Below are 13,707 nucleotides of genomic sequence, written 5' to 3'. Positions count from 1 at the left end.
TGAACTAGTTCAGTTAAACGTTCATAATTCAAAATTTTGAACGAAGTTCACAGTTCCAAAAAATGAACTAGTTCATAGTTCTTTTTTTCAATATGTTGCTGTGAGCTATTTGTTTTTTCCGGTATTTTGAACATTGAGCCCCCTTTGTGGTTTGTCTAGGATGAAATAGAGTGGTTGAATCAAGTATCGTAGCGAAATACAGTTTATATCGTGTTTTATTGCACATTTAGCGCATTTCGTAAATCCCATTGATTTATTTTGGAAGACTCATTGCTCGTTGGCCGGAAACGAAAAAGGGGGGTGTTCACGTTTGGTTGTAGTCTTTTCGCTCGGTTCTAGCCCTACTGATGAGACGGAGAACCGAGCGAAAAGACTACAACCAAACGTGAACAGCCCCCCTTTCCGTTTCCGGCCAACAAGCAATGATTCTATGAGGTATTCTAGTCCGCTGAACTATGAGCCAGAGAGCTAACGTTATGGATAGTACATATTTATAATTCGTAATTCGTATGGCAGGGGGGCCAACACTTTTTTGGCGTGCAAGCTACTTTAAAAATGAGCAGGTCAAAATGATCTACCTACTGTACATGGCAAAACGCCAACACGGTGGCTGCTGGTAGTTAGTTTCAAGCAGGCTTCCAAATGACAATCAGTCATGGTGGAATGTTATTTGCACTTAATAGAGTAGAGCCAAATAATGCAGTCAAGGAGGTAGCACATTTCCTCATGTTTGGATACTTTCCTTTGTGAGTAAGTTCCAAAATTGTCCATGAGCCCTGGATTTAAGCTCAATATCAGTTTGTACTATCAAAATCTCTTCCTCCACTGCAGACGTGTTTAGGTGAAACAGTGCTGCATTTTTTTGTGATTGAGTAAATCAACCTAAACATCTTCCCTAAATGGATAGCAGTCTTGAGAGTCTTGGAAAAGTTTGTCAAAGTCAAACACACAATTTTCATCAATCCAGTGGTAAATGCCATAGGGATGCAATTCTTTTTTGTTATACGTTATACGTTGTTTTTTTTGGTTTTTTTACGTCACGCGATCTACCCACCCTACCTTTGCGATCGACCGGTCGATCGCAATCTACGTATTTGGGACCTCTGCTCTAGGGTCTATAGCATATAACCGCGTTGTCTGATTACAGTTTAATTCATTTTCCACAATTTAACAGCTCTCGTTTTGAAGAATAATCACCACGCCATTCGTTTCAATGGGAATCGCGCCGGTCTATACTTTCAATTAAAAATTTTTTTTATAAATACATATTTATAATTTGAAATTCGTCCCAGCCTTTATACGACAGATACTATAGGGTCTATAGCATATAACCGCCTTTTCTGATTACAGTTTAATGTAACAGTAAACTGGCAACACCGCAACTGCAAATTAACCACACAGAGATTACCATGGCAACCGGTCAAACAACACGGCGATCTGCGCGCGCATCCGCCGTGTTGATAAACAAATAACCCCCATATTGAACGAAGTTAAACCAAGTGAGGGTGCCGTTCACAGACACCAGAATGAACGAGTTCACAGTAACGTTCATCAGGCGGTAATACAATACGTTCAGTTCACGTTCGCCCAAAATATGAACGAGTTCATGAACTATCGTTCAATGAACGCGTTCAGGCACAACACTGTACATACATGTGTTCCAGTAACAAAATGTTTGAATATTTGAAATCTTTGAGATCACTACATTGTGAAAGCAAAGCAAATTTTAGTTCAAAAGTTGCACATTTGTAGAATATGAGTAGTTCTTAATGTATTAGTTGCTATATGTACAATTTCCTTGATCGTTACATAATATGAAATGTGTTACTAATTTCCAATATTAACATGAAATATAATTCATTTTTATGAAGAATCTGTCAGGGCAGGGGGGGTTACTTTGCCTGTTTAAAATACTCAGCGCGGTGCTGAGCCTGTCAGTCGCCACGGCCTGTGAATGAGATAATGAACGGAGTGTTTCTGAAAGGTCGCTCGCGTCTATAATTCATCGCCAGTCACATGATACGCCGGCAGTCCGATCATGTGGAGTCTCCCTGACCTTCTCCTCAGCTGGTCATCCATACACAACCACGTGGGAGTGCTCTGTGGGCAGCTGGATCTCTAAATTAGCATTGTGCTTAATGTATAATTCTAATGTTAGCATACTACTGCTAACAAAATGCTAAATTAGCACTTAGGTGAATACTCCCAAAGGTCAAAGGTTGAGTAAAGCTATGTGAAAATGGACATTTCTGGGAGTACTGGGGGTTGATGTCTTTCTGCTTTGTGATTAAATACTTGGCTGTTGCGAACATGAGGACAGCTAAACACAATTAATAAACAATGGTTCAACAGACCGCAGGACACGTTGATCACACACACACACACAAAAGCACACTTACCGAGTGAGCGGGAGGAAAGTGTGTGCATAGCCTGTTCTCCCATTTTGGCCACAGCACTGAAGTACGCTTCACTGCAAACTCCCAAGGCTGTGACCCCCCGCCCCCCCCCCCCCCCCACACACACACACACACACACACACACACACACACACACACACACACACAAGCATACAAAGAAAGATAATAGGTTATGCATTTAAAAAATCTTATAATACATTTTTAAAAAATCAGATAATAGCTTCTAGTAGTCTTCATGAAAGTTGTTAAGATTTTTCTTTTTGTATATAGTTGCTTTTACTGAATTGTGCTGTATGTATTGATTCACTAATATCTTTGTTTGTTTTTGTTATGTGTAATGTATTTTACGACTGAAGCATGGGTGAGAGCCCAAGCCTAATATTCCACTTTGTTGGACAACAAATGTAATCTTGAACTAAAACAAAGGTGCCTTAAACTCAATAACAATGACCCGCCATAACAACGTCCGTTCCTTATCTCACCAATCAATCCCTTTACACCACCACCATCCAATCAGAACAACCCTCCTGGCGGCGGTTGTTCCTGACACGTGATAGGCTGCTGAGGACTTTCCAGCCACCAGGCCTGCTGCCAGTGCGGCTATCGCTTTACCGGACGGCCCGGCCGTCCCTGTGACTGAAGACCCCTTCCTGAGTTGGATCGGCCTGAGATGCCCCATGAATAATACACAGCTCCACCAATTACCCCCTGCACCACTCCTGATAGGGCCGCTCCCTGGCCCACAGAGCAGCGGAACGGGGGCTCCGGCCAGCATACCCAATGAGCGAAACGGGAAACCGCTCCTTCTTCCACCGCGTGGAAAATGTGTAATTACCCATTTCTTATTGACTTCTCTGAAATATTTAGATGTCTACGTTGGTGTGTGTGTGTGTGCTTAGGTCTCGCTCTGAGATAAGTTGGTTCAGGTGTTAAAGGGATTGTTTTGTGTTGCCTGTTACTTTGTAAAAGTATTTAGTACTTAGTAAGTGTATGTTCTATATGTAGATAGTGCTGCATGTGTTCATCACTAAGATAACAATATATTGAATATTCATTGAATATTCTACACACCTAAATTGGGCTGTTCCGTTCTACTGGTGATTTATAATTACTTCATGGAGGATTTATTTTGTTTTTTTGTGTGAACAAAGTGCATGTTCCCACCTTGAAAGGCCTTGACATAGCTGTTCCCCAAAGTAACCAGATTCTGAAGTCCTGGGTTGAACTGGTCCATCAAGTTCTGGAAAGAAGACAGAAAACAGACATGAAGGAAGGCAACCCATAGCCCATGCACTATGAACCATTTCCAAAAACAATGCATAGCTGTAGGTATACAAACCTATTATTACGTATGAAGTGAACCGAAACAACCGTGAAAATACACTTATCTTAAAATAACAACACCAACAACAGTTGGATGCACATATAAAAGGCCAAATAGCATGAAACAGAGAAGTCAACGTTCAGTCTTTTAAACAGTACTCACCGAGTACACAGATAGGGTCGATTTGTGTAGTAGATCGCTGGTTCCAGACATGGTGGCGGATGAAAGCTTGAATTAAATGCAAACTTGCTAAAAAATAAATAAAAAATACACAAACGCTATGCCAAGTAGGTCAACAAAAAGTGTCTGACTTCTTTCCAGCGGATTCCCAACTTAATTTGGGACAGTGAAAGTCACCTTCACTCAATCAACAAGCAAAGTAATAGTAGCACCGCTCATTCCATGTAGTTACTCTACAGCTATGGTTTCTCTCCTGGCCCTTTAATGTCCAGCTGAGGCAGACTCATCAGACAGATAAAGGCACTTTCACTGCCATCCCTCCTCAGCATCTGGTGCAGTCTCCGCAAGACACGATTAAACTTCGGTGAAGTGATAACTCGGCACTTTGTTTTCTCTCTCTTTCTTTCTCTCTCTCTCTCTCTCTCTCTCTCTTTCATCTGTTAATACACCTGTGTACTCCTGTCTCACCCACTTTGGGAGAGAAAGAGAGAGAGAACAGGAGAGAGAGCGAAACGGGAGAGAGAATAGGAGTGAGAGCGAGAGAGAGCAAGAGAGAGAGACAGAGAATGGGAGCAAGATGGAAGGATAGAGAGGGAGGGAGAAAGAGAGGGAGGTAGAGAGGGATCTGAGAAAGAGACGTGGGCACAAGTGAGAGAGAGAGAGAGAGAGAGAGAGAGAGAGAGAGATCCATTGGCAGTGAGAGGGGAGGAGGGTAGCGAGGCAGGTGTCATAGATAGGGGCCACAGCCAGGTGAATAATTCATGGGGCCCCTGAAAGGAAAGGAGAGAGAGCAGGCCAGAAGCAACACTGTGAGAAATGCAGAACCTCGCTGGAAAAACAGACCTGGGCCTCTCTGTGGCAGAGCCATGTGTTATCAACATAATTCTGTTAAATGTAGACACATCATGCACACAAAAGACTAAGGAGTTGAGATTGCACCGCTCACACGGGATTCCATCAAAGAAGGCAAATATCAAGGCGACCTATTCATCAACAGACAAAGAAATGCTGTGTTGTGTTCACTGACACACAAGCAGCGGTTACATAAGATACCCTTTTGATTAAAGCCACATGATTCACTCTATTCATGTGGCTCCTAATAATTATATTTCCTTGCTTTCCATGTTTGAGGGCTTGCCTTTCATATTAACTTTGGAAACTCGTTCTGAATTATAAAATACAATATTAAAAGAAAGAAGTCTGGTAATATAAAAAGTTATATTATTTAATTAAAATATTCAAGGAATACAATTACAGTGACTATGAATCTGACAGTTTGATTCATGACTAGACAAATAGGAGCAGCAGGGGAAAATATACTTTTCTGCAGAGTGATCATCCAAGATCCAAAGTTTGGATCTTGGATGGATCAACGTGTCATGTAGCAAAATAACACTTGCTTTTCAACCTAAATATTTCTTTACACCTATACTTAATTTGCCTAGTTACCACATAAATATACCTGCAATTCAACGACTATTCAACTATTGACCAATCACATCTCACAGACTCCTCTGCGTTGTCATCCTCCTATAGGCTCCTCCCCCAGCACCATCGTGCCCCCCCCGTGTGCCTCCATTTAGGCCATGTCGTCGTAGATCACCTCCTCGTTCCCGGCTCCGTCCCAAACTCCTCCCCTGGCTCCGCCCATGGTTCCAGCCCCGCCCTCCTTCTCCTCCAGACAGCGGTTGACGGCCCGCAGCACGACGGTCAGGCGTCGGTCCAGCGCCGCCAGGTGGGGCTCGGCGAGGAGGGGCGTCGTGGCAACGGACAGGGGGTCCCGGCCCAGGGACTCTCTCATGACATCGCTGAGGCGGAAGTGAGGGAGCGCCAGGAGGCGGAGCCGCAGCCAGGTGGAACGACGGATCCTGAGGGAGAGAGAGGGGGAGGGAGGGAGGGGGGAGAGAGAGAGGCGGATGGAGATAAACAGAGGGAGAGGGAGAGATAACGAGGGAGAGGGGGAGGGAGGAGGAGAGGGAGGGAGGGAGAGAGAGAAGGGGAGAGAGGAGATTGAGATATTTATGGGGGGAGAGATCATGATCACACAACACAAACTTGTTTCATGCCGTCTCTCTGTCTCTTTAAAATAAACACAACATTTATGACACAAATTCGATTTTTGGGATTGAAAAGTATTGTATCACAGCTGAATAGCTTTCATAATCAATATTTCATCCTCACCTGCAGCACTGTCTGAGTGGAGCTAAGATAGACGGCTCGTCTTTAGAGTGGCGTCCGAACCTGGGAAGGGGGACAGGGTCAGTCTAACTTCATAAAGAGAAGAACATACAGTATGTACAGAACATACAGATGGAGGGGAATCCATCCGTGATCAGTATGACTCACGCCCTGCCGTTGTCCAGGTGCAGCAGGAACGTGTCGTTCCCAAACTTCTCGAAGGTCTCGTAGTGGTGGCGATCCATGTTGCCTGGAAAAAAGAAAATCTCTAGCGTCAACTTCAGCTAATTAATATAGTTTCAAACATGACAATGAATATTGTTTCAAACATTACAATGAATATAGTTTCAAAGAGGATACGACGGCTGGCTCCATCGTATCCATAGCAACTGAAAAACCACACTCCACCAAACACTTGAAAGTATTCTTTATTACAGCAAACTTCATCATCTCTATTGAAAACATCAAAAGGGGGTCCATAGAATAGAATGCAGATACATTCATCATTCTTCACGCACTCATAGACACACACCCCTTTGATCTTCAAGCACATGAACTAAACTAACTGCATCTATCTAACCAGTGGCCACTTAAAGCGCTTTACAATATTGCCTCACATTCATCCATTCAGACACACATTCACACAACGACGGCGGTGTCAACCATGCAAGGCGACAGCCAGCTCATCAGGAGCAGTCAGGGTGAGTTGTCTTGCTCAGGGACACCTCGACGCTCAGCTAGGAGGAGCCGGGGATCGAACTAGCAACCTTGCGGTTGTTAGTCGACCCGCTCAACCTGCCAGTACACAACAAACATTACACGACATATGACAGACATCGTTCATCATGGATGAATCCAGACCGGCCGTGGGTCTAGCCATTAGAGGGTGCTGACCAGCCGGACCCGCCTGAGTCGACACCACCCGGGGTCCAGCTCCGTCGCCAGGGGCACCCAGGTCAGGGGCCTGTCCCCTCCCTCCACGTAGAGCGGGCAGCGGAAGAGGCAGGACAAGGGCTCTGCGTCGGATCCCAGTGCGTCCGATGGGTCGGGCGGGGTAGCGCTTCCCCGGGAACGGTTGCTAAGACGACCGACAATCCGCGATGTGACGCGCAGCATGGGCAAGGAGCACGAATGAGTGGACGCCGAGTCCCGCACGGCTCCCAGCCTGGTGTCCCACAATGCACCTCTCAGCTGGAGGCCGCACAGGTGCACGCTGCCGGGCGCAGGCGCCGGAGATGAGGTGGGGCCACTCAGCACCTGTGATTAAAGTTTTCCAATGGTCAGCTGGGGAATTTAATACAAGCCTAGACTGGGGTCTGGCGGTGTGACATCCTAGCTGTTAGCCGGCTAGCCATGCTGCTATCCAGCATGGTGGCTACTTGAGTGACGTCAAACGGATTTCATACTTTATAGTGCTTCCACCAACCAATTAACAATATTAATTAGTCATTCATTGATTGGTAGTTTGATTCGTGGGAAAAAGTCTTCTAGCCAAAAATAGGATTTTATTTCGGTTATCACTAAAAGACGGTGTTATTTTAGTTAAAGTGACAAAACGCCAAACATTAATATGTTGACATTTAAGACATTTAACCTTGTTTAAAATAAAAACCAAAACATTATCTGGGTTCATTTCCTCTTTAAATGTGCTTCCTTCCAATGTAAAGCACCCTGAACGGCAGTGCGTCTGAAATGTAACCGCATGAAAGGGCCTCACCTGAGCCCCAGTGAGGCTTCTCTCTCCCTCCGTCATTAACTGGAAGTCCAGCGTGAGGTGGCTGGGCTCGGTGTTCCTTCGCTGGGCCGCCTCTCTCAACACCGCCGCCAGGAAGCCCCGGGGGTTGGCGAACGCAGACGGCCGGTATGCGGCGGGCGGGTCTCTCGCCTCAGCCCCGCCCCAAAGGTACGTGGCAATGAGCTCCGCCTTCCTCTCCAAACGGGCCAGATCGCCGTCGAGGAGGGGATCGCGGCGTCCCTGCTGGCGCCGGACGGATCGCGCCAGCAGGGACGCCTGAAGACCCCCGAGTGCGGCCCACTCCGCCCACAGGAAGTCCTGGATCGGACCCCCGGCCGGATCAACGATGGCGTCCTCGTCTGTGCAGCGAGGAGCGTGAAGGCGGTCGTCCAAAGCCGCGAGTCTCTCCCTGAAGGACCCACCGGGGCGGGCATCTGGGGTCCCGGAGCGTGGTCCCCGTACTCCCTCTCCTCCGGCGGACGGCGCATGGCTGAGGCCCAGGAGCGTGTGAAGGGTGTGGGAGCGGGTCCGGAGGGAGTCCTCCGCCTGCTCAGGGCTGAGGCCCAGCGGCGGGGGCAAACTGTGGTCCGTCACGCTCCAGACACGCCGCTCCACAGAGTGAAGGAGTCCTGCGGGGTCTGGGGGGGGGAGAACGTGGAGAACCGGGGACAGCAAGCAATGAATTATTACAAGCCTGAGATAGTCATCGGATGTTTGCATCATAGTATTTCTAGCCAAAGCTAATATACGACACTTGTTCCTATTAGGGCTTTTGGTAAAAAATAATAATATTACAGATTAACATTATTAAAAAGTAAGAAAACGGAGATGAACTAAAATGGAAAAATTAAAGAAGAAAAAGGAAGAATACAGAGAGATACAGAGAGCACGCTGTAAAAAAAAACTATGCAAGCATGGTTGTTGCTTAATAAGCCAGAATTGTGGCTTATTATTCTTCTGAAGATGTCAAATGTAGGGATACATTTCAAGTTATCTGGCAGTGAGTTCCATAATTCTGTCCCTTTTGCTGAAAAGGCAGCTTGAGCAAAATATGTTTTGCAGAAAGGAAAACTACAATTGGCTTTTGACAACTGTGTTGACGCCTTTGTATTCCAGTGTTTTGGTTTGGTCTGAGGGTATATATAATTTGATCTGATAAACTCATTATACAGCCCTGTTTGTGTGTGTGCGTGAGTGCGTGCGAGTGACTGAGTAAGTGAGTGTGTGTCTACCAGGCCGGTCAGGGAGGGGGTCTAGGATGCTGAGAAGACCACCAGGTCCCCCCCAGCAGGGCGGAGCCACAGGACTGAGGAGACCCCTGGCCACGCAGCCCACCTCCTCTAGGTCCTCGGGGTCAGGAACATGGCCGCCATAGACCACGCCCACTGCATCGCCAACAGGACATAAATTATGCACCTCGTTTTCCCTTATCATTTGTATTTTCTTTATGCGCAAACTGTAACACGATCAAGAGAGCTTGAATCACATAACGCGTACCCCACAAATATGATGACGATAATATAATAATAAAATAACCAGGATAAATAAATGAAATATATATAATTGTTTTAGTTCCTATATATGTATGAATTTATATTTCCTATTGAAATTCCTCTTCATAATTGCCTCATTAATTCCCCTACCCAGGTTCTCTAGAGCGCCCATCTTGTCGTGGCAGCGTCCGGAGACCCTTGAGAAGGCTTCCACCAGGGTCAGGAGGTCTTCGAGACCCCTGGAGAGACACAGCACACACTCTCATCATCGGGGCTTACACAGCAACACTTTACCATGAAGTGGCTTCAGGACATCATTTTGTTGGCCATCTGAAGATACAGTATGGAATATAGGACTATCATTGATTGTTTCTGTCAGTATGGGCTCTTATCTATGCATGCAGTGTTTGCATATGTTAAAGCATGATTTCGTCTATCTTGTATTTAATGGTGGGTACGTCGTTATTGAGCCAAATTAGCGGAATGGGTGAAGTACTGCAGTCCAAATGTACAATATTGGAAGGGACCTTAACTTCAAGTTGGTCAGCTAATGTATACCTTTGCAATTTATATATTCTTTGATTTCTAAACCAGCTCATGTGGCATCCGTCTTAAAATCCTCCTGGGGTCTAAACTGTCTGCATACTTCAGATGAACGAGTAAGCCGTGTTTTTAGGCCGGCTCAGGTGCTGAAAACACGCTTCAGAGGACCAGACCTATGAGGTGTGTTTTGTCGGGGTCCTCACCAGCCCCCCGGCCCGGCGCCCCCCCGCCCAGAGGGCAGGAGGGCTCGTCTCTGCTGCAGGACGGCGTGCAGGAGGGCGCAGCGGAGGAGGAGGGGAGGCTCCAGGCCGCCGGGGGGGGGGGGCCGTCGCGGGGCACAGCACTGTCCGCAGGGCCAGGCTCAGCTCCTCCCTCAGGTCCCAGGGGGGGTCACAGACCACCGGCAGCCCACACGCCCGCACGGAGGCTGCAGAGGGGATCAAGGTGGTGTTATGGGGGTGACCTTGTGGGTAGGACTGCCAAGTTTTAGAAATAATATGCGTTGTGTTGTACAATATTTTATTTTCGCTTGGGCTTTGCGTGGCATTCAGATTACAGAGCTTTTTGGTGGCGAATTCAATGGGAAAGTATGACAAAAAAAAGAAAATGATGGCAAAAATTGCAAAGCACTCTCGATAGGTATCTGTTTTTCATCTATTCTTTTTCCACACGATTCAATACAACGACAAGGACATTGCTGTTCTCTGAATGAAATCGTATTTTTGCTGGCAGATTTTTTAAGTTGTGTTCTACGCCTAGCAGGGGCTGTCTACGACTGCTTGGGTTGTCTGATCATAAACTGATCAACATGAACAGTGATGGTTGTTCGCTGTGCATGCAGAGCCTGCATGCCACTCCCTAGCAGCAAACTGTATTCAAGAACCCCTAAACAAGAGTAAATTGTGTTATCAGACAGACTTCAACAAAAAAATGTCAACGATTTCCCGTCCAGTGGCACGAATATTGCACATGGGCGCATTGCGATTTCGATACAAAACAATTTATCTCGCAGCCCTTTTGTGGGCGTTCTGTGATTGTATTGTGATGATATTGTGATAATGTGTGAAGGAGGGTATCGTGGTTTTACGGTGGTGAACATTTATTATAACAATAAATGGGTTTGTTATGTCATTACTACTTCAAAAAGAATCCATTGTCTAAACATCCCAGAAAACAACCAACAAATAATCCATACGTATAAATAAAAATATGCAAATGGTTGTGCGGTGAAGGTTGCCGGTCCTACCGGGCACGGAGCCCTGGGCTGCCCCACGGGTGATGAACCACAGCCTGAAGAGAGGGTGGGCCGGCCCCCTGGTGGGCTGCCCCTCAGTGCTGGGACCCTCACACTGCTCTCCTTCCACATGGGGGGCTGGTCGTTTCAGGAGGAAGGGGAGCCAAAATACAATGAATTCAATCCATTCAATTCATTTTAGTAAATTATTACATGAAAACTGTATTCACATCTCAATGACATTCATTATGTTGGGTCAACCGACCTTTGCGGGGGGGAAACAGCTGATTGATATAAAAAAGCACTTTGTCATCCCATTGGTGGAGCAGGTGACAGTGGGTGAAAACCAGCCAATGGCCTTCGGTTACAGCTCTCCCCAGTGCTGAGAGAAGGAAGTCCCCGTCCCGCTCAGCAGCCAATGAAACGACTTCCACATGAACCTTTAGAAAAACAGTGTCCATGTCGCATGTATTGGTGCAACAGTAATTCAAATGCATTTTTATTTTGTTGCATTTATTTTTATAAAATGGGACATAAAACTACAAAATAAAGCAACAAATCGGACAGAAAACCACAGTAAAACCATTGCAGGTGAAGTGATTTGATGTATCTCCGTACACACCCCTACATCAATGCATCATGCCGTACCTCTTTGGTGTGCTCCTGCTGGCTGGCCAGCAGCCTCAGCAGGTGAAGGGGGTTCACCCCGCCCCCCACGCTGGGCACGGTGAACACCACGGGGCCCCAGTGGTCCTTCAGGAAGCGGGAGAAGGCGCCGGGGCGGCGGGTGGGCCCCGTGTCCCTGGCCGGCCCCAGGACGGCGGCGGCTAGGTCCTGGGCCCCGGGCCCCAGGCTCCCGGGGAGCAGCGTCCTCCAGAGCAGCCCTCGCTGCAGGAGGCTGAGGTGGCCGTGGGAGGGGCACGCCGCCGCAGCCCCCGCCGCGGTGCGCGTGGGGCCGAGGCGCAGGTACTCTCGCCACTGGCGAGGGGCGGCGGCCAGCGAGGCCAGCAGGCCCCGGAACGCGGGCGCCCGCTCCAGGAGGGACAGGTCGCCGTGGAGCTCCGCCGGGATCCAGCGGGGCAGCGTGTAGCGCCGTGTCTCCGCGGGCAACGCCGAGGTCCGATCCACGCCACGCAGGCCGCGGAGGAAGGCGGCCTCCTCTGGGGCGGAGCAGAGCCCGTGGTGGAGCAGTGTGGCCGTGGCGGCCAGCACCTCGAGGACCCGGCCGTGGCTCTGGGACAGGCAGGGGCGGTACAGCGCCAGGAGACGGCCCACCATCCCCTGAGTGGCCGCCGGCACGCGGCCCTGTTCCGGCACTCTGCCCGGGCCGCCCTCCCAGCACCACCAGCCGTCCGGGTTCCCCGGGTCCTGCGGCGCCTCCCTGCGCATGGCGCTGACGTAGGCCTGCAGGGTGAAGCGGTAGGCGGGGGAGAGGCGGGAGACGTCCTGCAGGACCCGGTAGAGGAGGGCAGCCAGCGCTGCCGCACGCCTGGCCGGCCCTAGCAGGGAGTCCAGGCGCCGCAGCTCGCCGACGAGCCGCCCCTCCTGGGCCCTGAGCTCCACGGATGTCCCCCGGCACGCTAGCAGGCGTGGGGGAAAGCAGGGGTCTTCTGACAGCGGGGACGACGACCCAAGGATGTAGTCCATTAGGGCGACCTGGAGGGAGGATGACGATAATTATAATGATGGGGATGTCGATGATGAAGACAACCATGCTGAAGGTCAATGACCACTTGATCTCTGATCTCACAGTTTTGAGTGACAAAGGGTTCTTCTGTCTCACTTTCGATACGACAATGTATGAGATACGGTTAATTTTTCCCTCTACGGTCAACTACGTCTGAATTTACATTTCAATCCCACCACTCTTTGTTTAAAGTTATACTAGTTTCGATATATTTTTGTTTTTGTTCTCTGCAGATGCTTATCTTACATTTTGTATCTAATGATTCTACTGTTTGGTAATTCGGTAATAAGTACTGAACCCCCCCAGAAAAACATTTGGGATTTAATAATCAACCTATCCTTTCTTATGTTTACTCGTCGTATCTCCAGACTAAGTTGTTTGCAGTTGTGCATGGGTTCTCATCACCTGCTCCTCCCTGATGCTCTCCTGCAGCGTGTGGAGCTCCTTCTGGACAGCAGAGTGCTGCTGGACCAGCGGCTCCAGACCCTGACAGGGCAGCAGCGCCCCCAGCATCAGCTCCTGGAGCTGGGCCGAGCCGGGGGAGACGTCAACCACCCTCACCGCAAGCAGCACCAATGGCTGGATCTCTGTCGCAGACCGCAGGGGACCGGAGCGTTAGACGACCCCGCCTGTTCTCTTTCGGTTACTATTTGCTGTGATGTTGGTTTGATGATGTCTCGCCTCACCGTGGAGTAGTCTGACAGGCAGGCCGGTGCAGAGGACCAGGTTGAAGTCCGGATGGGGGCGCTGGTCCTTCGTCCACGGCCCCGTGGGACCATCATCGCCACCATGATGGTCCTCGGCCCCGGAGGACCGTTGGTTCCTGACCAACCTGGCCAGGAACCCGGGGCTGGGGACGGCCCTCTCCACGTGAGACACCAGGACACTCAGGCCTACGGGGGACGGGACCACACAG

General features: G+C 48.7%; 3 protein-coding genes across 3 annotated transcripts in view; all 3 read right to left on the bottom strand.

Moving 5' to 3' along the window:
- baiap2l2b (BAR/IMD domain containing adaptor protein 2 like 2b) overlaps window positions 1-3,738 on the bottom strand; it is a gene marked incomplete at both ends in the record, with an annotated part of 9,524 nt that extends 5,786 nt beyond the window's left edge. The window contains 2 exons of the mRNA XM_079759018.1: window positions 2,400-2,486; window positions 3,582-3,738. Of these exons, the coding sequence (XP_079615144.1) occupies window positions 2,400-2,486; window positions 3,582-3,738 (244 nt within the window). The remainder of the gene's footprint in view (window positions 1-2,399; window positions 2,487-3,581) is intronic.
- Window positions 3,739-5,500: 1,762 nt separating this feature from the next.
- Window positions 5,501-13,707, bottom strand: part of LOC307071342 (extracellular serine/threonine protein kinase FAM20C-like) — a gene marked incomplete at both ends in the record, with an annotated part of 38,881 nt that continues 30,674 nt past the window's right edge. Inside the window, 3 exon segments of the mRNA XM_079730328.1 lie at window positions 5,501-5,789; window positions 6,103-6,162; window positions 6,268-6,349. Of these exon segments, the coding sequence (XP_079586454.1) occupies window positions 5,501-5,789; window positions 6,103-6,162; window positions 6,268-6,349 (431 nt within the window).
- Window positions 6,979-13,707, bottom strand: part of dnhd1 (dynein heavy chain domain 1) — a gene marked incomplete at both ends in the record, with an annotated part of 29,527 nt that continues 22,798 nt past the window's right edge. Inside the window, 11 exon segments of the mRNA XM_079730618.1 lie at window positions 6,979-7,356; window positions 7,817-8,472; window positions 9,067-9,219; window positions 9,478-9,566; window positions 10,074-10,192; window positions 10,194-10,297; window positions 11,117-11,242; window positions 11,370-11,544; window positions 11,753-12,760; window positions 13,197-13,378; window positions 13,478-13,684. Of these exon segments, the coding sequence (XP_079586744.1) occupies window positions 6,979-7,356; window positions 7,817-8,472; window positions 9,067-9,219; window positions 9,478-9,566; window positions 10,074-10,192; window positions 10,194-10,297; window positions 11,117-11,242; window positions 11,370-11,544; window positions 11,753-12,760; window positions 13,197-13,378; window positions 13,478-13,684 (3,197 nt within the window).

Source organism: Pollachius pollachius (genome assembly GCF_949987615.1).
Source record: "Pollachius pollachius genome assembly, chromosome: 2".
NCBI lineage: Eukaryota > Metazoa > Chordata > Actinopteri > Gadiformes > Gadidae > Pollachius > Pollachius pollachius.
This window is presented reverse-complemented; position numbering and strand designations above follow the sequence as displayed.